This window comes from Chionomys nivalis, chromosome 4 (assembly GCF_950005125.1).
Source record: "Chionomys nivalis chromosome 4, mChiNiv1.1, whole genome shotgun sequence".
Classification (NCBI taxonomy): Eukaryota; Metazoa; Chordata; class Mammalia; order Rodentia; family Cricetidae; genus Chionomys; species Chionomys nivalis.
This window is the reverse complement of record NC_080089.1, coordinates 115,756,935-115,780,987: the sequence shown is the minus strand read 5'-3', so window position 1 is coordinate 115,780,987 and position 24,053 is coordinate 115,756,935. Positions and strand designations below refer to the sequence as shown.

General features: G+C 47.1%; 1 protein-coding gene across 1 annotated transcript in view; it reads left to right on the top strand.

Moving 5' to 3' along the window:
• Scn11a (sodium voltage-gated channel alpha subunit 11) overlaps window positions 1-16,991 on the top strand; it is a 65,190-nt gene extending 48,199 nt beyond the window's left edge. Inside the window, exons 20-26 of the mRNA XM_057766558.1 lie at window positions 5,065-5,166; window positions 5,597-5,866; window positions 7,109-7,162; window positions 9,934-10,075; window positions 11,137-11,237; window positions 12,641-12,911; window positions 15,970-16,991. Of these exons, the coding sequence (XP_057622541.1) occupies window positions 5,065-5,166; window positions 5,597-5,866; window positions 7,109-7,162; window positions 9,934-10,075; window positions 11,137-11,237; window positions 12,641-12,911; window positions 15,970-16,991 (1,962 nt within the window). The remainder of the gene's footprint in view (window positions 1-5,064; window positions 5,167-5,596; window positions 5,867-7,108; window positions 7,163-9,933; window positions 10,076-11,136; window positions 11,238-12,640; window positions 12,912-15,969) is intronic.
• Window positions 16,992-24,053: the final 7,062 nt, after the last annotated feature.

Genomic DNA, 24,053 nt, shown 5'->3' with positions numbered 1-24,053 from the left:
TACCGTCCATGTGGTCCTCATATGGGTGCCTTTCCAAAGAATATCACGCACTGTTGCAGTACTTACTACGAACTGACAGCTGTCCACCTGTGGTCCAGCCTCTCACACACAGACTACCCCAACCATCTCCACGATGACACTCCTCCACCTCTCTCTCTGAACCCTGCTTGTCTGATGAAAACCTAGAGGAACTTTGGACGTCCTCTGTTTTTCCTTCCCCTTCCAATGTTTCTTTTTCTTTTTCCACGTTTCTGATGCTGGTGTTTAGGAAGTAAGAGAGAAGGGTTGGCATACGTTACCTTATTCGGCGCTCACCACAGTTGTGGGGAGCTCGGCAGCAGTGCCTGATGAAGAATCCCACAGCTCAGAAGGTTAACAGCTAGCTTCAGGGTGCAGAACAGATGGCGTAGAACAGGATGGGCTCAGCCCCTCTAGGCCTGTAGTGGAGCATGTTCTGATGCTTCCTTTGTACTACTGTGGCCTTAACTTTTCCTGGGGAGAAACAGCCAATGACTGTCTACTCTTCCCCGACGAGCAGCGATACACTGAAGTACGATTTCGAAGTCCAGCTTGGTGAGACGGATGAGTTCGTTGGGCTTTCTTACCATTGTGGGTGACCCTAGAAGAGCTGTATCACTGCGAAGTCCCACCCCATCTTAGAAAGGCGAGTCACGGAGCCCTGCTGTCAGTCAACCTTCCTCTCCTTAGCTATATACTCTAGGACCTCCCAAAATAACCGGTGCTGGGAGAAAAAGGGTCTCAGGAGGGGATCTCAGGTCTTCTTTCTTCTACCCCCTAGGGAATGCCCACAGCTGTGTTTCCATAGACCTGGCTAGCATTCTTATCAGTCTGCTCTAGTTGCCATGGCTACCAGGTACAAAGCCCAAGATGGCATCATGTTATGTCTGGAGACAAAAAAAAAATCTTCCAACAGCCACATTATCTGCCACCTGTGCCAATGTCTTCTTCCTTCCACGGTGTAGCCACTCTTTGTGGGAGGGCTTTTGTTTTCCCTGTATTCGGAGCAAGAAAATAACTCCGAAAGGCTAAAGCCTGCTCAAGACTACCTGCTGAGAAGTGGTGGAGGCGAGGTTCAAATCTAGGAAGTCTCACTCCAGGGTGCAGGGCTTTAACACATGTGTTCTTTCCACCATTATACTGAGTCTACGCCTATTTAAGAAAGGAGGGAAGGGGCTGGGGTGGTGGCTCAGTTGGCAATGTGCTTGACGTGCAAGCGTGAGGACCTGAGTTCGGATTTCCAGCTCCCTTGCACAAAAGCCAGGTACACCCACACGGTGCCATAATCCCAACTCTGAGGAGGCAGAGACTGAAGAACCCCTGGGACTGGCTAGCCACACTGGTGAGCTCCAGGGGTTTCTAAAGATAAGGTAGAGCGTGCTGAGGACGACACTGACGTTGACTTCTGGGCCTCCACATGCACACGCACAGTGGTGCACACACGGTAAAGACAAGAACACCCAAGTGAAGACTGTAAAAAATTTAAATTTAGCCAATTCAAAATAGTATAAATCTAGCAGCGATCCTTAAGAATATCAAACAGCACTCTAAAGCCATGGTGTCAGAAAAGCATCAACAGACCCAGATGGTTTGTAAAGCAAGTTTTACTGTTTTAATAAATTCAATACTAATCAAGTTGTTATGAAGAACAGTCAATACTAATCAAGTTCTTTTGAAGACTGGAAAAGGGAAACTTCAAACCATCCAAGGAAGACAAACATAACCATTGTTTGTTGGTTTTTGAGATAGGGTCTCACGTAGCCTAGGCTAGCCTCAAACTCACTGTGTAACAGAGAATGACCCAGAACCCTGCTCCTCCTGCCTGACCTTCTGTGTGCTGGGATTGCAGGTCTAACCCAAGACAAGTGCAATCTTGGTAAGAGAGTAAACAGGACAAACCCTAACAGTAGATGTAAAGAGCATAAGATAAATGTGTAGTTCTGTGCCTCTGACTCACAGAGAAGGCACCCGTGGTGAGACCCAGTGTTGACCTTGCCACTTAGACTGCGCTGAGGAAACTCCCAGTTTCACAGCTCATCAGCTCCATGCCTGGCACCAGGAACTGATCCTGCGGACGTCTGATCTCCTCATTTATGACACAGCGAGTGTTTTAGTCTCTTTTCTATCCCTCTGCGGAGACACCACAACCGCAGTAATGCATGTAAGAGAAAGCATTTCAGGGGGGATCTTGGCAGCAGGAGCAGCAGGCATGGCAGGTGCGGTACTGGAGCTGATCTGCAGGGACAGCCAACAAGCCTGAGTCTGGCATGTTCTTTGGATACCTCAAAGATGCCCCTCCCCTCCGTATGACACACATCCTCTAACAAGGCCACACCTCCTAATCCTTTTAATCCTATCAAACAGTTCCACTAACTATGGTATGGGGGCCGTTCTTATTAAAACCACTGAGATGACATTCAAATCAATCAAAATTGCATATGAAGAGGGCCATGAGGTGGCTCAACAGGTCCAGGTGCTTGTCACCAAAACTGAGAATCTGAGCTCAGTCTCCACAGCCCTTATGGTGGAAGGAAGGAGCGAGCCAAGTCCTGCAAGTTGTCCTCCGACCCCTGAGCTCGACACAACGCCCCCCCCCACAGTAAATAGATTAATAAATGGAAGAAAAGCTTGAAAGAGTCCATACAATGATCCTAATGATAATTATGGAGTAGAAAAACACAAACCTAGTCAGGTGGTGGTGGTGGCGCACACCTTTAATCCCAGCACTCGGGAGGCAGAGGCAGGTGGATCTCTGTGAGTTCGAGGCCATCCTGGTCTACAAGAGCTAGTTCCAGGACAGGCTCCAAAGCTACAGAGAAACCCTGTCTTGAAAAACCAAAAATAAATAAATAAATAAATAAATAAAAAAATACAGATGACAAGGAAAATGACACCCAAAGGATGCAGACAGGAGAAAGGAGAAACCTGGGCTGCTGACACGCGTGTGCAGACAGGAGAAACCCGCGCTGCTAACATATGTGTGAGTAATGGCAGACTCGTTCCATGAGTCAGCACAGAAGCACATTTAAAAGTGAGTGTTTACATTACTCAGACTGAGAAACAATTTTAGTTAACTGACACCTGAATTAAGAAGAGCCTTGGAAATTAAAATCTCTACTCACTGCTAACAGTTTAATTGGGACAGCCATTATGGAGAAATTTTTGCATTATTCAGTAAAATTAAGAATTGTGCCTATCTGTAATCTAGACATACCAATCCTAGTATAGATCCAATGGAGACTCTTGGATATGTACCCAAGCAAAACACACGTCTGTCAGCTTATGATATTCTTTATAACAAATAAAAGGAGGTAGCTTAGATATTCACCAGAGGGGAATGGGTCTGTAAGACAGGAGCGCTTATGCCTTGTGATAGTCCGCAGCAGTTAGAATGGCGTGAGTCAGTGAGTTAGCACGTTAGGTGAAGGATCTTGCACTGAGCGAGGTCACGGTAGGAGAGAAGAGACGCCTGCCGGTTGTCCTCTGGCCTCTCCCTGGGTAGAGTGAGTGCAGGTGCTCACATACATTAAAAAAAATGGGGAAGAAGTAGATTATGATGTATGATATACAATTTATATTATACATCATGGGGTCTCAGAAAAGAACAGAATAATTAATGTAAGCCAGAAAAAATTAAAAATAAAAAAGTCATTCTAGAATACCTGTCACTTTGAACAGTGATTGAGAGTGGAAATAAAAATAAAAAATAAAATAAAATAAAAATAAAAACAAAGTCATCCTAGAGGACTTGTCCCTTTGAACAGTGACTGAGAGTGAGAAAGATCACAGCTGCTTTAGTGTGAGAATCTGATTGCTATCTCTAAATCTGATGGCGCAGATGACTAGGTGCAGTGTCCCCATGGGATGCCCCCCATGGTGAGAACCTTCTGTGGTACTCAGAACAGCCCTCTTCTCCGTTCTTTCTCTCCAAGAGGGGTGACGCAGAGGAGAGTTTGCTGGAACCTGCCTAAATACACTCCCAACAAACTTAAAACCTTATTTTAAAAATGATGTATTAATGCACTTCTTATTTTTATTTTTGGGGTGTGCATGCCCATGCATGATATCTGTGTGAGTGCACCGAGGGGTTTGGGTGTGCACCGCATGTGCATAGCCTAAGCATGTCTGTCGGACAACCACAGATGTCTGTCCTCAGGTGTCTTCCGTTTTTTGTTTGAGGTAAGGTCTCCCCATGGCTTGGAATTTCACCATGTACATCAAGCTAGCTGGCCTCCTGGGGGGTCCTCCTGTCTCCGCCTTCCATCACTAGAATGACAGGCATGTGCTTCCACACTTGGCTTTTTATAGGGTGCTGGGGACCCACACCCAGGTCCTCATGCTTGAGAGACAGGCACTGTCCTATTATCTCCCCAGTTTTTAATAAAACTATTTAATGTCGATCACACATTTTGTAATCTAGCCATTCAACAAATGTTCCTGCCCCAATCTGATTTACGATCTTGTCCTGTGCGGCGATGACATGGCCATCTGGTTTCCTTGAATTTATACCAGCTTCTCAGTGTCTTTTGAGACTCAAACGACATAAACATATCTCTCTCATTGTAAGCAGGATCTGGCTTGTCACTGTGCTCAACATCTCAGAAATAGGGTCCTTGATAGCGCTGGAGAGATGTTGTGTAAGCACGAGGCCCTAAATGTGGAAGCCTGGCATCCATGTAAAAAATCAGGCAGAGTAGCACACATTTGTAACCCCAGAACTAGGAACCAGGCAGAGTGGTAAATATCTGTAATCCCAGAACTATGGAGGCAGAGACAGGAGTACCCTAGGCATCACTGGGCAGTCATTCTAGCCCATTTGGGTTCCAGGTTCAGTGAGAAACTCTCCTTCAAACAGTGAGGTGGAGAACAATTGAGACAGACACCACAAGTTGACCCCTGGTCCCCACATACACTCACATACAGGCACACAGACAGGAAGGCATGCATACACATGAAGGGGAAAACGAGGAGGGGACTCCTGAGTCTGCACTGGCAGTCTTGGCTGCCCAGGCAGCTGTCCTCACCAGGCAGTGTCTCCTTCCACAGGTGTCTGTGGTCAGTCTCACGAACTCACCAAGCCTGAAGTCCTTCCGGACTCTGCGGGCCCTGAGGCCCCTGCGGGCACTGTCTCAGTTCGAAGGAATGAAGGTACGTGTCCAGGTGGATGGGCGGAAACGTAACTAACAGGACAGGCAGAGGTCAAATGCTCTTGTGCTTTTGTCAAGCTTTTCCTGGGGTCCCACATCACCAGATCAGGTCCTGAACTACAAGAAGTAGCGAGAAGACTATGCCGTGGCCTGTCTCTTGACAGCCTAGGTAGACTGTCTTCCCTTAAACATCCTAGGTAAAGACGTGTTCCGTGTGCCTAATGTCGACTTCACAGGGCACTTCTGAGGTTGTCCTTGGTGGCCATCTGAGCAGAAAGTAGAGCTCACTGTGGGTTGGGAGAGGGATGTTCAGAGTAAAGACAAAATAACCCTGGAGATCCCGTCCTGCCTGTTGGGTCCCTGCTGGGAAGATGGAGCGCTTGTTGGGTTCTCTGTGTGTTACCTGTTTTCCTCTGTCTCACCTCCCTAAGGTTGTGGTCAACGCCCTCATCAGCGCCATACCCGCCATTCTCAACGTCCTACTGGTCTGCCTCATTTTCTGGCTCATATTTTGCATCCTGGGAGTAAATTTTTTTTCTGGGAGGTTTGGAAGGTGCATTAACGGGACAGACATCAATAAATATTTCAGTCATACTGAAATTCAAAACCGAAGCCAGTGTAGAGATAGCAATTTCTCGTGGGAGGTCCCGAAAGTCAACTTCGACAACGTGGGGAATGCCTACCTCGCTCTGCTGCAGGTGGTAAGTGGGTCCGTCTCCATCCAGGGAGAGAAAACTTGGAAGGCCGATGGGTCACTAAAAGCATAGTAACTCCACTGAGACTGTGGATTCCAGTCCTAATCACAGGGCGGCATGGGGGTAGGACAGCGTCTTTGGGAATCCATTCCCCATGGGCAGTGCCTAGCTTAGTTTCTTTCCTTATTTCTTTGACAAACTACCCAACACATTAGTTATTTTTTCTGTTGCTGTGATAAAATACCCCCCAAAAATCAAGCCATGGAAAAAAGGTTTTATTTTAGCTTATAACTCCAAAGGGAACCCGGTCTGTCCCAGAGCAATGTATGGGGGAGGATCCGGAAGCTGACTGTGATCACGTTTCGTTTGTACACAGGAGGGGTGGCTGTAAAGGCCATCCCCAGTGTCACACTTCAGCAAGGTCCATCTCCTAGAGTTCTCATTGTGCACCAACAACTGGGGCCAAGTGAGGGGCATTTCTCATCTGAAACAACTTTAAGGCAGGGTTATTTTTGCCCATGGTTTGAGGGACTAGACCACCGTGGTGGGGAAGACATGGTGGTGAGAATTCTCCAGAGACAGCTGTGGGAATGTGGGGCAGCTGGCCACACTGACTCTACAGTCAGGAAGTGGACGGAAAGAGACGGATGTGGGTGCTCAGATCACCTGTTCCTTTTCAGTTAGGGACCCCAGCTGGAAGGATGGTTCCACCCACACTCAGGATGAGTCTCAATTAAACCTCCTCAGCAACACCTTCGCCTCATGCCCCATATGTGTCTCCTAGGTGACTTCAGAGCCAATCAGGTTGGCAATGAAGATGGCATCACACACAATAATACCTCTTTCAGGGTCTCTTCCATTTGTCTTGTCTTCTGTGGCCCCTCACTCGATGCTGAGAGCACCCGCCAGACAGGAGAACCCTTCAGTGTAGGCATTGACAATAGTGCTCTTTTCAAGCCGCAGGTAGCACAATCACGTGCCGTCTGAAAGAGCCTTGCCTGGCTCTTCCCAAGCAACCCAGAGTGTAGAAATGCATTTGTTTTAAAATCATTAGTCTCGAGGTGATGAAGAAGAAAGAGAAATTGCATGGCATCCCTCACTACGTCCCTTCATATTGTTCTTTTTTGTGGACCTCTCTCTGTGGCAGATGGACACAGGCCCATAGGGCTTGGCAAGCTTGGGCATGACACGCATTGGTTGATGAAAAAAGTCTACAGCTGTGTCTGTGTTTTTCTACTTCTGTTTCAGGCAACGTATAAGGGCTGGCTGGACATTATGAACGCTGCTGTGGACTCCAGAGGGGTGAGTCGGTGTCGCACTAGGCTCCAGAATGTTAAGCTCAAACCTGAGACATTGCGAGTACCCAGACATCCCCAGACTCCCTGCATGACAGCTTTATCCTCCCAGATCCTCTATCCTGTCCTTCTTGAGGCAAAATGATGGTATAGACATTGGCTGATAAAAGAGCTCTAATGTATTCTGCTGGGTCTGACACCCTCGAATTCTGTAATGCCCAACCTTTGCTCTGCATGGCAAGAGAAGAAATGGAAAACGGTCATTCAGGAGAGGGGCTGGAACAAGCTGTGTCCTAGCTTGATTTCTCTTTCTGTTATAAGACACTGGCCAAATCAACGTGGGGGGAGGTGTAGGGAAATTTTTTGTTTGTTTGTTTCAATTTATAGGTTATAGGCCATCATTGAGAGAAACCAGGGCAGGAACTCCAGGTAGGAACCTGGATGTATGAATTGAAGCAGAGACCCCAGAGAAGAGCTGGCTTACTTCCTGTCCTTCTTAGGGTTACCATCGCTCTAATGAAACTCTGTGGAAAGCAACTTGGGGAGGAAATGGTTTGTTTGGCTTGTATATCACAATCCATTGAAGGGAGAAGCAAAGAGGGGAACTCATGTCAGCTTGCTTTCTTAGAGCACCCAGGAACACCCTGCCCCAGCCCAGGGGTGGCCCCGCCCACAATGGGTGGTGTCCCTACCGGTTTGCCTACAACTCCATCTTATGAAAACATCTCCTCAGTTGAACATTCCTTCTTGCCAGTGACTCTAGCTTGTGTCGAGTTGACATAAAACTAGCAAGCACACGTCCTTGGGTTTGCTCATCGACATTCCTTACACAACTTGCGTCCACTTGCCTAGGGAAAGGTCCTCCTGCATCATCTAGGGATTTAAAAAATGCCCTATTGGCTTTCCCTCAGACCAATCTGGCAGAAGGAATTGTCAGTTGAGGTTCCCTCTTCCTAGGTGACGTTAGCTTGTGTCACGTAGACAGAGACCAATCATCATAGCGAGGTACCCCAACCTCCCTCTAGCTCATTCCCAGGTGATGGAGAGGAGGAAACCACTCTTCAAAGTCTGCTTGTCTCAACCATGGGGAAGCATTATGATACGGACTAAATAGAGCAAGGGAGTAACTTCTCATGGCTTTAGGCTCTTTGGAAAGTAAAGGTGGAATTTCAGGGAAAGAGGAAGTGAGCATTGGGCCCCAAAGTTGAAAGTGCACTTGGCAATCTAATCTGTTTCCCTTTCCTCATTTGGTTCAGCTGAAGGGTGGGAAGGGAGGTACTCGAAGCTGGCAGTGAGCAGATGGTTGAGTCAAGGAAGGAGCCAATGGGGGAAGTTTTCTTAGTTTCTCATCATGACGCAGTGTGGTTGCTGTATTGGGGAGTTGACAGAGTTGATGCCTGAGATGTAGCAGGGGCTCCAGACAGGAGGTCTGGGAGCAGGAGAGCTGCAGCACCGAGGAGGGAGAATCTTCACGGCTAATGCTTCATTGTAGCTCCACAGACTAGCATTTTTATGGTGATAGCACACAGCAATAAATCAATTAGCATAATTCTCAGTACGTTAATAGTCTTGTTCCTAGAAAGCCAAAGTTAGCAGTAGATACTTAACTGTAATGTTACAATTTATTGTAATATTTATGTCTCATAATTACATATGCCACATATACAATTGAAATGTTTATTTTTTTAAGTTTATTGTTTGTGTACGTGTGTATGATGTGTGTGCATGAGTGAAGACCAGGGTTCGCGTCCCCAGAATCCACATAGATGCTGAGTTGGCATGGCAACATTCCCTGCCTGTAATTCTAGGACTTGGCAGGTGGAGATGGGATCCCAGGTGCAAGTGGGCCAGCTAGACTATCTATTCCGGTGAGCTCTGGGTTCAGATGAGAGACTCTGTCTAAGGTAGCGAGGCAAGAAAGATGGCTCAGCGGGTAGTTTGCCATCAAGCCTGACAACCTGAGTTTGATCCGTCTGACCCACATGGTAGAAGGAGAGAACCAACTCCTGCAAGTTTTCCTGTCTCCATAACATAGACTATGGAGTACTTGTACACACACACACACACAAATAAGATTTAAAAGCACATTCACAACACATGTGAACAAACATATACATATGCATGCATAACACACATGTACTTAAAATACATAGATAGATGTACAGACAGACAGACAGAATGAGTGGGTGGTGAGTGAGACCCCGGGCTGAGAAGGATCTTGAGTGGTCTGAAGTGTGCCCTGAGCTGGGCAAACATGTCTGTCATCAACTAGTGACCACATAGGAGCTCATTCCCTCACTATTCATGGTCCATTCATGTGTCTCAAGAATCTACTTGTCAAAAAGTGTGCCAGGTGCTGGTAACTCATGGTACCAGCCACAGGCAGAATGTTGACATCTGGGAGTCGTAGAACAACTGTGAAGCCCGGTCACCTCTTCCTGAGGTGGGTGTGTCCCGTGATAGCCTCATCCTCAATGGCGTATCCACGCGGACATTCAGACTTTCAAAGATAAATGCCACCACGTTGTTCTCCTCCTTTAATATTTCTTACTGTTTGAGAGAAAAGACCTAGCCTCCTGCCTCCCATCTCTCCACCGTGTGCACCTTGAGCTAAGCAAGGGCTCCAGAGAAGGGGCACCCAGTGGTTCACAGCTGCCGGCACGATGCTACTTGGCCTAACTTGTTGGGGCAATCCACTCTGGTCTTCAGACAAGGCGGCTAGGGCAGCTTGAATTTTCTTCAGTAATTGTTGTTCTCTCATTAAAATGTCCCCAACAGAAAGATGAGCAGCCGGGCTTTGAGGCGAACAGCTTTGCATATCTTTACTTCGTGGTTTTTATCATCTTTGGCTCCTTCTTCACCCTGAACCTCTTTATCGGCGTTATTATCGACAACTTCAATCAGCAGCAGAAAAAGATAAGTGTGCATGCTGGCCCAGCTGGGCTGTCTCGCCCAGTTCTGCCAAGGTTTTGAGGGATGTGATTCTCATGGAGAAGGCTGTTCACGGCCGCTGTTCTGATCTGCTCAAGAGCAGCCTTCTCAAAGCTAAGGGCACAGGATCTGGATTCTGCTCAAATATGGTATTTGAGCTCTGTCTTAATTCAGATCATTATTGTTGCGTTTCAGGCTGTTGCTAAGTCCTTTGGGCAGACACATCATTAAGTTCTTCACCTGAGATCACTGACTTTTTTTTTTTAAACATAAGTATTCACAGCTACCTTTAATTTTCCTGAAATATTTATTAATTTTTATCTTTTTTGTTTCTTTATATTAAAGTTTTGGGTCCAAATCAGGATTGAAATAAAACCAGACTCTCCTACCTGGCAGCATTTTTATATATGGAGTGACAGGAAGATCCAGGCTTAAGTTGGACCCTCTTTTTCTCTGTCTGCCTTTGGTTCATTTACTAATAAGTGCTGGGGCTTTTCAAAACCACAGTCTGGTATAGATAGACACTGTCATGTTTCTAGGCTTTTCCAGAGAGAAAGAAAGAGAGAGAGAGAGAGAGAGAGAGAGAGAGAGAGAGAGAGAGAGAGCCACTCCAAGTTCAAAGCTACAAGGAAACACAGATGTAGGAACAGGTGTCTAATGGTTCATTCCCCTCTCTTCTGATATCTTTCGTTCTCTTTTCTACACTGAGAAAATTGGTCTCAAGAGCACAGGAGATGATGAAACATTAAAAGTTCTACAGGGAGGGAGCTGGAGAGATGGCTCAGAGGCTAAGAACATGCACAGCTCTTGCAGAGGACCAGAGTTTGGGTCCAGCACCTCACTTGAGTAGTTCACAACTGCCTTTTTCATCTCTTACTCTAAAATCAATTTTCCTTCTGGTCCCTGGTCCATATTCTTTCAGCTCCCTTTGGAATAGGAACTATTGATGAAAATGACATGTAACTTTACAATTATTTCTAAAAATTCAGTACTTGATTTGTAAAATGGCTGGTGGTGACTAACTAGCTGTTGATTTCTCCATGCACTTAGGTGGCCAAGACATTTTTATGACAGAAGAACAGAAGAAATACTATAACGCAATGAAAAAGTTAGGAACCAAAAAACCTCAAAAACCCATCCCAAGACCACTGGTGAGAGCAACCGCTACTAAATACACATGCAGGATGCAAGACTGCAAGGGGCACAGGTTTCTTTAAAAAAAGTCCCCTGTTAATTTTTAAAGGAAGTATTCTTCTTGTTGTTTTTAAATTATTTGTGGAAGTGTGTAGTTCATGTGAGTGCAGCGCTTACAGAGGCCAGAAGAGGGCATCAGATCCCCAGAGCAGAAGTTACAGGCAGTTGTAAGCCACCTGATAGGCATGCTTAGGAACTGAACTCTGGTCCTCTGTAACAGTAGCATACATTCTTAACTGCTTAGACTTCTCTCCAGGCCTCCAGGATCTTTAAAAAATTTACACGTGCTATCTTAGAACTTAAAAAAAAAAAAAACCCAAAAAACAAAAAAATAAGAGGCACCCAAGTCCTTAAGAAAATTAGATATGCATATTCATTATTTCATTATGAAGAACCTAGACAATATATTAATTTTCTTTTGACACAGGTCTCTCTATGTAGCTCTGGCTGGCCTGGAATTCATTATATACACCAGGTTACCTTGAATTCACAGAGACCCTTCTTCCTGTTTCTCAAGTACTTGGGATTAAAGGCATACATCCCTACATCCAGCAAAAATAAATCTTAAAAAATTTAAAACTTAAAAAAAAGGAGCCAATATTTAATGTCACTCCCAGTCATCCTATGAAGTAATCAGTTCTCCATCTTTAGTAATTGTTAGGCTGGGATGCTGTTATTCTAGCTTATTCCAACCAGAATCAACAACTGACTTTAATGCAGAGAACTGCTTTAATGCAGAGTTTTGCTGAAGTTCTAATTATTCAGAATGGACAAATGGAGCCTTGAAATTGTCTGTTCCATTTTGTCCAAGAAAAGTAGATGTTCTCTGTGTTCTTCTCTTGAGTAAATGCAGATACAGACATAGAGGCTCATCTTTATATTGTTGAAGTCTACATGAGCTGCTTTACCTCAGCCCCCTCACCACTCCCATCACACCACCACCCATCACACCACAGTCCATCACACCACTGTCCCGTCCATCACATCACCATCCATCATACCACAGCCCATCATACCACCATCTATCACACCATTGCCCATCACACCACCATCCATCACACCTCCATCCATCACACCTCCATCTATCACACCACCGTCCATCACACACCACCAAAGTTGTCTTGATACTGAGGATATTTTTGATTTATGTTTTTGTTTTAAGGTAGATTTAAAAGTAAAACATAAGCACATAAAAACAGTCACCCAGTTAAATTTGAAGCAAAGCAAAATGGGAGCCTATAAGAATTTCTTGTCCTTTGAAAGGGGTCTATGTATATTTCAAGGGGCCACCTTCATTGTAAGAGAAAACAACTTTTGTTGTTTTAATGACGTAATTATCTTCTTTCTTTTTCCTCCTCAGAACAAATGTCAAGCCTTTGTGTTCGACCTGGTCACAAGCCAGGTCTTTGACATCATCATTCTGGGTCTTATTGTCCTAAATATGATTATCATGATGGCTGAATCTGAAGGCCAGGACCAGCAAGTGAAGAAAATCTTTGATATTCTCAACATAGCCTTTGTGGCCATCTTTACCGTAGAGTGTCTCATCAAAATCTTTGCTTTGAGGCAATACTACTTCACCAATGGCTGGAATTTATTTGATTGTGTGGTCGTGGTTCTTTCTATCATTAGTAAGTAAAATCAGTAGCCAGGACTTTCCATGGCAAGGCAGAAGTAAACCTTAAAGATGAACATTTAGGAGTGTGTCAAGTTTCTCTACAGAGCGACAGATGAGGCTTAATGTAGAGTCTGGGGAAAGGGGTGGGGAGCGGTATGGAAGGTGTGCCTGGTGAGGAGTGCCACAGGCAGCGGGGGGGGAGCAAAGTCTCCCCACTAACAGCTATTACAGTGGTTCCTGACATCTCAGGTGGCTGAACTGGGATGCTTCCTCTTCTGTGCCACAGTGAGCCCGGGGGGGGGGGTGGTTTTAGGAGTTTGACTGTGCCACAGTGAGCCCAGGGGACAGTTTTTGGTTTTAGGAGTTTGGCCATTAGTACTGATGATGGTGCCTGTGTTCAGGACCCACAAGGGTACCAGAGCAGCTGTCGGACCACAGGGTGTTGCATGGGCTCCTTTGCCTCCTCCTCAGGAGTCAAGACTGCCTCACATGATAAGCAGTCCCTATTCTCCATCCCAAATGCTGTGTGTAGGAGCCAGGGCACGGGCTGCTGTGCGTGCCTCACCCACCAGCAAGCCTCATTCTACACCCAGTGGATTTTTCATAACCACAGAATGCTCCATAAACCATAAATCTCAATGGAAGAAAGATAATTATTATCCTATACTTGATTCTCTTTTTTTGGTTTTCTTTTCTTTTTTACTTTTTTTTGGAATTTTTTTAAATCTTTTAGAAATTATGTGTATAGGTGACCAAGGAGACCCAGGCCAAAGACATTGACTATCTCTGGAGCCGGAGTGGCGGGTTGTTGGAAACCCCTGATGTGGGTGCTGGTGACCAAGCTCAGGGGAACAGCAGTAGTTCATGCTCTTAATCTCTGGGCCATTTCCCCACCCTCTTTCTTTTTTACCCCCAGTGCTGAGAACCAAGTCATCCGTGTGCATGTTAAGTGTATTTCATGTGGCTAAGTCATTAGAGTTTATTTGGGTCTCCAAAGTTCAATTTTAAGTAATACATTAATTTGATTTTTTTCTTTTTCTCTTTTGCTTGAGGAGTATAGAGTCTCACTCTAGTCCAGGTTGACATGGAATTTATCACATAGCTCAGGCTGGCCTCGAACTCATTGAACCCTCCTACGCCAGCCTCCCAAGTGCTCAGATTCTAGGCGTGAGCTACATATGACTTAATTTCACCTTTTACCTTAAGTAGCAGGGCCCACGAGGCTTCCTCATAGTTCAGAAAGCCACAAAGACAAGGAGAACTGATTTTACAAATGGTGCCTCAATCCTGTCTTGAAAAGGCTGCATCACAGGGTTTAGATCTGAGTGCTTGGTTTCTCTTGCTGCAAATAATGCAGATCGTGTCGGGGTCTGCCTGGGTTCAAAGCCGAGAGGTTTATGTAGATAGTTTAAATAGACCCAGGTGTTGGCAGCAAAATAGACTTACGATCTTTATTATTCAGTCCCAATCACAAGTTCTGGTGGAACTGACATTATTAGAAGTTAGACAGTGGTGATCACACGAGCCTGACCCCCTGCCCCCAGCACCCATACACAAAGGGAGTGGCATGAGCCCTTCTGTCCACATGCACAGGGGTCATTATTCTCTTGTCCCTTCCACGGCGTGCTGGGCATTGTGCAGCTTCTAGAAATATCTCTGGGATCCTTCCAATAGCTCCTAAGGGACTGAAGTCACACATGCTACTAGGAGTTTTGCTCCCACAGAGAACATAATCTTCACATGAAGCCAAATTGGTTCCCTCGTGTGGGCAGGCAGGAGTCCATGGACCTTTATGTGTCCACGGTCAACATCTGGCCCCCACAGTCCCCAGACTCCTTCCTGGGCTCACAGAGATGTAAGAGGAGTGAGTAGAAGTGAGCCTCTCTCTAGGAGGGAGCAGGCCGATTGAGGGGCAGGACTCACTCATTTGAGTTCGAATACCAAGTCATGTGGTTCATAAAAAACCAAAAAACTCCTCAGAGAAAGGACAGATTCATTTAGGCCTGATGAGTCCAGGAAGTATTTAAGGCCAAGCTTTACTCAAAGGGCCCGTGAGGCTGGGCTGGCGCCATCTTACTTTGTTAGGATTATCTGCTCAATCAGCATAGTATTTATATGCACAGATGATGAGGTACAGCAGCGAGTCCTCTGTAGTCATCAGGAGACTGGCAGAAACATTTCACTGTCATGATTCCTAATGACCTCAGAGCAAGGGGAAAACCATGTCTACACAAGGCAAGCATGTTCCAGCCATTCTATAATATTTGGGCCAAAATGTAAACTCCTTAGTGCCCCTTAGCTCTTGCCTGCTGAGCAGGCACGGCGAGAACAGGGTGACATTTTAGACCCAAATATTCATCAGCTTGAGCAAAGCTCTGTTTGGGACTCACTCCATTTCTGGGGTGTCCACAACAGAGGACATGTTTCTCAACTTGGCGTATGAGCTTTGTGAGTCTGGTCACCTCAGCGGTCCTTGGGGTGAGCAGACCATCAAACAGGAGAGTTCAGCAGGCAACATCCCAGAGCTGCTACCTCCCCGCAGCCTGCTCCCAGAAGTTAGGCTGTCCTCGCATGCAAAAGGCTGTACTGGAACCCCAGACAAATGAGCACATGTTCCCTGCTATGAAACTTGGGTCTCTCAGATCCCACAATTTCCCCCTGTAACTCAATCAAGGCTTAAGCCAAACTTCAGTAGGAATGTCTCCGTGCAGTCTCAAAAAAGCCTGTTTTCTATCCGCATTCAGTAAATAGGGAAAACCATGGTAGGCGTTGCCCCATGGGTAGTTAAAAAGAAAATGCAGCGTAGATAATAACCCTTTATAAGCTGCCATAGTTTTCTTACTTACCTTCAATGGCACATGCATCCCATCCCCTATCAAAAGTCCCATCTAAAAATGTATCTCCCTTAGAGATTATTTTTCAGATTAAAGCACAGGTGGACATTTCTTAGTTTTGTGTATAAATGACAAAGTGTGAATAACATGTTGGGCCCAGTAGGATTCTGAGGTGGAAATCTAGCTGGGTTCCAAAGTGGAGCACATGCTGGGAATTCACTGGTCCTCCCTCTCTAGGTACCCTGGTTTCTGGCTTGGAGAACAGCGACATTCCTTTCCCACCCACACTCTTCAGAATCGTCCGCTTGGCGCGGATTGGCCGAATCCTCCGACTGGTTCGGGCGGCGCGCGGCATCAGGACGCTCCTCTTTGCTCTGATGATGTCTCTCCCCTCTCTCTTCAACATCGGCCTGCTGCTCTTTCTGGTCATGTTCATTTACGCCATCTTCGGGATGAACTGTTTCTCCAAAGTGGAGAAGGGCTCCGGGATCGATGACATCTTCAACTTTGAAACGTTTTCGGGCAGCATGCTCTGTCTCTTCCAGGTGACCACTTCTGCCGGCTGGGATGCTCTCCTCAGCCCAATGATGGTTTCAAAAGGCTCCAACTCCTCCCAAGACTGCCAGCAGCCACGGATAGCCATAATCTATTTTGTCAGTTACATCATCATCTCCTTCCTCATCGTGGTCAACATGTACATCGCCGTGATCCTGGAGAACTTCAATACGGCCACGGAGGAAAGCGAGGACCCTCTGGGTGAAGATGACTTTGATATCTTCTATGAGATCTGGGAGAAGTTTGACCCTGAAGCAACCCAGTTCATCCAGTACTCGGCTCTCTCTGACTTTGCAGACGCCCTGCCGGAGCCGTTGAGGGTGGCCAAGCCTAACAAGTTTCAGTTTCTAGTGATGGACTTGCCCATGGTGACGGGCGATCGGCTCCACTGCATGGACGTTCTCTTTGCCTTCACCACTCGGGTGCTCGGGAACTCCAGTGGCTTAGATACCATGAAAGCAATGATGGAGGAGAAGTTTATGGAAGCCAATCCTTTCAGAAAGTTGTATGAGCCCATCGTCACCACCACCAAGAGGAAGGAGGAGGAGCTGTGTGCTGCCGTCATCCAAAGGGCTTACCGAAAACACATGCAGAAGGTGGTCAGGTTGAAGCTGCAAGACAGGTCAAGCCCATCCCACCAAAAATTGTGCAACGGAGACTTGTCTAGCTTGGATATGGCCAAGGTCAAGGTTCACTATGACTGAGCCCTCACCCCCTTCCCTGCCTCACAGTCTCACAGCTCAGCCTCCCTCCCTTCTCCCAGCTCCCAAGCTCCATAGCTCGGTGTACGAACAAGCAGTGGGTTCACTGAATAAGCCATTTAATTTTTTTCTCTGCTAAAAGGTAATATATTAGAGTTCATTTAAAAATGATGCTCGAAGGGTTTTACAATAAGGTTACCTGTGAGCCACTGGGACTAATTTAATGAAGACATTGGGAGGGGCCGCAAAGGATGTCCACAGGAATGGTAGACTTGAAATACAGTCTAAATTATGTAAATATAAAAGAATGAGAAGGAGGAAAATTTCATGAAAATCTTAGGCTGTGTTCTCGGTACACTTCCCAATGTGTTTAATGTTTCATGTCTCTTTTGCATGCTAAGTGAGAAGTCAGAACCTGCAATAAGCAAATAGCTTTTTCGCAGCTGTCTCTACCAGCACTAGTGTTGCAGCTGTCTCTACCAGCACTAGGTGTTATGGGTGTATAGCTCAAACCTGAAGCATGACCCTGATATGTCAGTTAGCACCGTCTTCAGAAGCTCTGATCTCTGTCCCAGGCGTTTAACAAATAAATAGAAAAACGAAATGCCCAGCTTGTGTTTCTTTGGGACAGTGGGCTGAAATGTCCCTCTTGTTGTCGGTTGTGCGAACTGTGGTTTAATATGGCCTGGAACCAGGCATCTGTCAGCAAGATGTTAGCAGTGGGCTGATCCCGGCAGTCACAGATTTCTGTGATGCGAATGTTCCCACCATGACTGGTTCCAAGACACAAACACAGAAGTTACTGGATGAGGAACTGGAAAGAAATGTATGTCTGAAAGGCTTAAGAGCTAGCCCGAACTGGCTGCAGCCACCATGGAACCAACAAAGTAGTCTGGCTGATTCTGCTGAAAGTCCCTACAGAGTTAGAGCCAGGACCAGGGATGGGTCAGTTGGGAACTTGGATGCTGGGCAGCCATGAGGACCCGAGATTGATCCCCGGCACTGCAGGAACTATCAGTCATGTAGGTGTGGCAAGCCCCCTGTATTCCCAGCACCCACAGGGACAGGGAGTGCCAGTTAGTTTTATAGTTACCTAGAGTAACTTGGGAAGAGGGAAGATTGAAGAATTGTCTTAGTCAGAGGATCTTTGGTCAGGTTTGTGAGGAAATGTCGTGATGAAGATTGATTTGGGAGGGCCCAGCCCACTGCAGGTAGCCAGGCCCTTGGCAGGTGGGCCTGGCTGTATAAAAAGAAAGTCAAGTGTGAGCCAGAGGGTAAGCCAGCGAACAGCATTCTTCCGTGGTCTCAGTTCCTGCCTCCGGGTTCCTGCCTTGACTTCCGTCAGTAATGGCCTGTTACCTGGTGGCAGAAGCTGACCCTGAACTCCCTCAAGTTGTCTTTGGTCGTGGTGTTGATCACAACTGAGAGCAGAACCTTGAAGCCTTGGAATCCTGATAGGAAGAAGAAGGAGGTGCTTGTGGGACCAGGAATCTCGTGAGATGAGTCCCGGGGCTTCCCATGCAGGACTGTAGAGACCTTGCGGCAGTCACTAAAGTCATGGTCGAGTTCTCTGCAGGGTCCAGGTTGGTAAATGATGGAGCAGATTAGACAGTGCCTCTGAGAGTGGGACCTTGTACATCCCTACCAAGGTTTCTCTTTTCAATTAAAAAGAATTCTTTTTCATACAATACATTCTGATCACAGTTTCCCCTTCCCTGTCTCACCACCTTCTCGCCCATCCAACCCCACACCTTTCTCCTTCTCCTTTTAGAAAACAGGCAAGAAAGAGAATTGAATAAAAAAAAAAAGAAAAAGCCACAAAAAATAAAAATGAAACATGGAAAGAGACACAGACACATTCATGCACATGTGTGTGCACATACGTACATACAGAGAACTCATAAAGACACAAATTGGAAACCAAAATACGTAGCATATGTAATAAAAACTCAGAGACAAATATTGGGATTTAACCTGAAGATCCGAAAAGCAAAGCAGCCAGCCACTGGCTCTTACCTCAACCTCAGTCTGAAATAGCGACCTTGCCTGCCGGAATCTCAGAATGAGACTGTGTGTGAGAGCTGTCTCTTCCCGTCTTATATTCCTGTCTAGGGCTGGGATTAAAGGCGTGCACCACTACCACCTGGTTTCTATGGCAACTACTGTGGCTACTGGGATTAAAGGTGTCACCACTGCCTGGTCTGTAAGGCTGACCAGTGGGGCTGTTTTACTCTCTGATCTTCAGGCAAGCTTTATTGATTAAAATATAAATGAACTATCACTACACACTAGCTCTTATCTTTACCTCAAACCGGAATGAAGATCCTGTTTCCACGAATCCTCAGAATGAGACTGAGTGTGAGAGTTCAGTCTCACGTTTTATCTTCCTCTCTAGTGCAGGGATTAAAGGCATGCACCACCACTGCTCAGTCTCAATGGCAACTAGTGTGGCTGCTGGGATTACAGCTGTGTACAACCACTGCCTGACCTGGATGGCTGACTGGTGTGGCTGCTTTGCACTGATCTTCAGGCAAGCTTTATTGATTAAAACACAAATAATATGCCAATATAAAAATATACATGCAAAAGACCAGTAAGATTTAAAAAAAATCCCCCAATAAAACAATATAATACAAAGAAAAACCTACCAAAATACTCCTGAGTTTGTTTTGTGTTGGTGTTTATTGCGCAGCATGGGGCCTGACCTTAAGTGTAGTTTATAGACCCAGTGAGATGCTGTTGGAAAAACTAATTTTCCCTTCGCAAGTTGTCAGTTGGAGTCAGCGTCTTGGCCTGGGCTAGGAGGTCATGTATGTCTCTGCCTCCCCCCCCCACCCCCAGCGTTGAACACCCCCTTCCCCTCCCCCACACAGCCAGTTTTCTAAACGGGCTGGCTTTCTTCTTAGGGAATGCCTCTCTGCTGGAGCTGGGACAGTCAGCCAGGACAGGCTGTTGCCCTGCAGAGCACCCTTCATCCTGAATATGATTGCATCTCCGCAGAAGCTCCAATCTCCCTTACACAGGGGTCCTATCTAGGAATGGGTTCCTAGAGCCGCCTCTGAAAGTAAAACCAGCTCTAGCCAGAGGCAGAACTACACTTCCTTCACTAGGTGGCAGCAAACACCAAACTGGTTCTTCCTAAGTGCCCCTCCGTGATCCAGAGAGCCTGGCACTACCACCACAGCCAGAAGGCTGAAGGAGGAGACCCAAGGCAGGAAATGGAGAATTCCTCAAGCCTTGGAGAAAGCTGCAGGCTCATCCTCCCCAGAGATGGCTCTCCCCGGGCAAGCACTAGGGTAGCAGAGGGACTTTATGGTGGGAGAGATGGCTGAGTTGGGGAGACACCTTGGCCAGTTAGAGTGTGGGCGTGAGTTCAATCCCCATAATCCTTGTGAAAAAGCCAGGGGTGGTGTACTGGAAACAGGTGTAAATGATGCTGTCCCCCGGGCTGGGGACCCACTGAATGTGCCAATAAACTCCACAGACGTAGAAGTCCCCTACCCATTGCCCCCTGTCAACAGTCATGTCCTGAGGACCAGCCCGGCACACCTTGTTTAACAGCTGCTAGCCAGTGGCCCTTGACCTCCAGAGCATCTACGCTAATTAGGAAGAGAAACACCCAGGTGTTCGCATGGTGATAAAACAGGACAATATAACAAATGCTGGAACCCGAGCACGGCTCTGCTCTCGGGACGTGGATGGAGGAGGGCTTCAGGGGAGAGTGACAGCTGGGTGAGCTTGATGGATGGGTAGGATTTTGACAAGTTGAGGTGGTGTGGCAGAGTGTTTGCAGTGGAGGAGACAGCCCCAGCCTCACCGTGGAAGCTAGGATCCATGTGCCACGGTCCCCCTCGGCCAGCAAGGAAGACCCGCAACACCGGAGCTCTTCTTGCTAAGCAGTTTATTCCAGATCTTATTCACAGCAATCTTTCTCCTTCTCTTTCTCTTTCTCTTTCTCTCTCTCTCTCTCTCTCTCTCTCTCTCTCTCTCTCTCTTCCTTTCTCCTCTCTCTCCTTCTCTCTCTTCCTCTCTCTACCTGGGCAAACCTCTCCCAGCCCTTAAATAGGCCTGGGACGCCAACCCCAGATTGCCAGGTGGGCACTGCCCATAGGTCCATGCATATACAAGCAGCTGACAATCATTGTGTGATAATAGCATAAGTCAGGCCTAGTTGATATTAGGAGTTGATTATCACAGAGAGCACTCGCTTTTGGGATAGCGGAGGGCAGGAGCCAGCACCATCAGGTGCGGCTCCATGCAGCTCTCTACACATTGCCATCAGGTGCAGCTCCACGCAGCTCTCTACATCCATGAGCAGTTTGAATCGCCCAACAGACTGCACACGGAGTGTAGCTAGGGAAACACAGGCGGTGGGACCTCAGGAAGGAACTGCTGTGTTGGGGAGACAGCTGTCAGCAAAGTGTTCTCGCTGTGACCATGAAGATATAAATCCAATCCCGAGAACTCGTGAGAAAAGATCGGGTGTGGTATGTCATGCTTGCAACCCCGGTGCTGGGGAAGCAGGCACAGGATACCTGGCCTTCACCTGCCAGCCACCCCACTTGGCAAGTCCCAGGGTGGATATGAGTTGACATCTGACCTCTGCATCTATGCACACACATCCATGTGCACCACACGTCCATTTGTATACAAACACACACACACACACACACAAACTATTCATGGAGACACTCAAATGCCAGAGTGAGCTACAGCCCTGTTGGTAACGAGGAAGCATTGAAAGCATTGGAGCAGTACAGAGAAAAGACCTGGACAGGGTGGGCATGACACTGGTCCTGGTAGGGATGAAACCTTGAGCCATGGAGGGCACAGGGGCAATGTAGTATGACCGTGATTCTGGGACCCGCTGGCTGCCTTAGAAGAGGAGTCTGGGAGCCCACAGAGTTGGGGACTGGTAGCAAGAGAGATGGCAGCATAAACCCCCAAGATGGGACTGGAGAGATGGCTCTGTTCCAAGAGCACTTGCTGCACATGAATGAGGGCCCCCGAGTTTGGATCGCCAGCGCCTATAGACAAGCTGGGATTGGTCCACCTGCCTGTAATCCAGCACCTATAGACAAGCTGGGATTGTGCCCCGTGCCTGTAATCCAGCACCTATAGACAAGCTGGGACTGGCACCCTGCCTGTAATCCAGCACTGGGATAGAAACAGGAGAGTCGCCAATTGCTTGCTGGCCACTGGTCTAGCTCCAGGGTTAGGGAGAGTCCCTGTCAAAAGGAACACGGCAGAGTGAGAGAGCAGGACTCTTGCTCCTCGACATCCTCCTCTGACCTCTGCATCCCCACGCACCCTTGTCCAAGGGCATGCACAGACATTACACACACCAAATAAATAAATAAATATCTAAGGGGGAAAACGAAGGAACAAGATACCAAGGCACTGAGAGTAGGGAGATCCAGGTTTTGTTTCATTTCTTTTGTTTTCATGATTAGAGAGGAAGAAACCCCCAAATTGGTTCAGTTTGGTTCAAGACACTGGGTTATGCCCTTACACTGACTGAGGCGTCTCCCCAACCCAGCCATCCCCCACTAAGGTCCCTCTGTTACCCTGCTGCTTGCCCTGCTACAGCAATCTCTGGGGAGGATGAGCCTCCATCTTTCTCCTAGGCTTGAGGAATTCTCCAGCCCCCCACTAAGCACCCAGAGCCATGCCCTTCCGTCTGTGTGTTTTGTGGGGCAAGAGTAAGCACTTGCCTTACAGACAGCCAGGCTCAGAAGCCAGCTTAGACCAGGAAGAGTCCTGGGATGTCGGCCCCAAGCACCCCAGGCCTTAGGAAAAGTTCAAGTCCCATACACTCTCCCTGTTGATGGAGGCAGAGGAGAGTTAGAGCTCAGGTAGCCTGTTGCTTGGCAACCAGGATAGAACCTCTGGGGTCATTCAGTGGGCAATCCTGTCCCTCACACACAAGGAGCAATCAAAGCAGCTGCGAGAAGAGAGAGCTAACATTTACGGAGAGCTTGTTCTGGGCCAGGTCATCACGCCACCTGACACCTCACTGGCTTTTCTCTGAAGCTCCATTAGAAACTGCTTTTAGCCTTCTTCATCCAGAAAAGGAAACTGAGGCATGCAGAATCAGTAAGAAACTTATTCATGGCCACATGGTCATGCTAGGATCCAAGTTCAAACACCTGGCTCGGGATCTCACGCTGTCGATCTTGAGAAGACAGAAAAGAAAGGAGTTGGTGGAGCTGAAGGGCCGGGGTGCAGTGTCTTCCTCTTAGCGCCTGGGAACTTTGTCACCAATTTCTTCTCTTTGAAACAGGGTGCCCAATTACAAAGTCGTGTAAACAGCATGTGCGTGCACACTGGAGAGAAGTGCTAGCCTGCAGGTGTGCACCACCACTCCCAGTTTGTGCAATGCTAGGGATCAATGCAGGGCGTTATGTTCGTTAGGCAAACACACTACCCTCGAGTTACAGCTATAGCCTCAGGCAACAGAATTCTGTTGCTATAGACTCTGCCATCCAGGCAGTGGTATCACGAAGAGGCATCTTTGTGAGTTTATTTAGAAAAAATAAACTAATCTAGAACGATAAAAACCAAACTAGTCATGACCTGGCGGGGGCCAGGTTGAAGAGAGGAGCAAAAATTTTCTGTGAGGAAACTTTCCAAAATGTGGATAATCGCTGCCTTGGCTGTGGTGCCAGCGTCACATATAAAGAGACAAATGTCCAGTCTGTCAAATTGCACATTTTTTGTTGGTTTTTGGACGAGGTTTCACTATGGCCCTATTTCACACGTCCTCTGCCTCCTGAGAGCTGGATTATGAATGCGTACCGCCACACTCAGCTTTGGATTGTACTGTTTAAACATGTGCAGTCTGACTTCAAGGTGTGTGTGTGTGTGTGTGTGTGTGTGTGTGTGTGTGTGTAGGTATCTTCTTATATTGGTCTCCGCCTTATTTTTTGTGGCAGAATTTGCTGGACCTGGAACCATTTGGGCTAGACCGGTTGGCCAGCCTGCCTTTGGGATCTATCTGTCCCCACTGCTCCAACATCGAGCTTACATGCCACACCCAACTTAAGGAGTTTATTTTTAAAATCT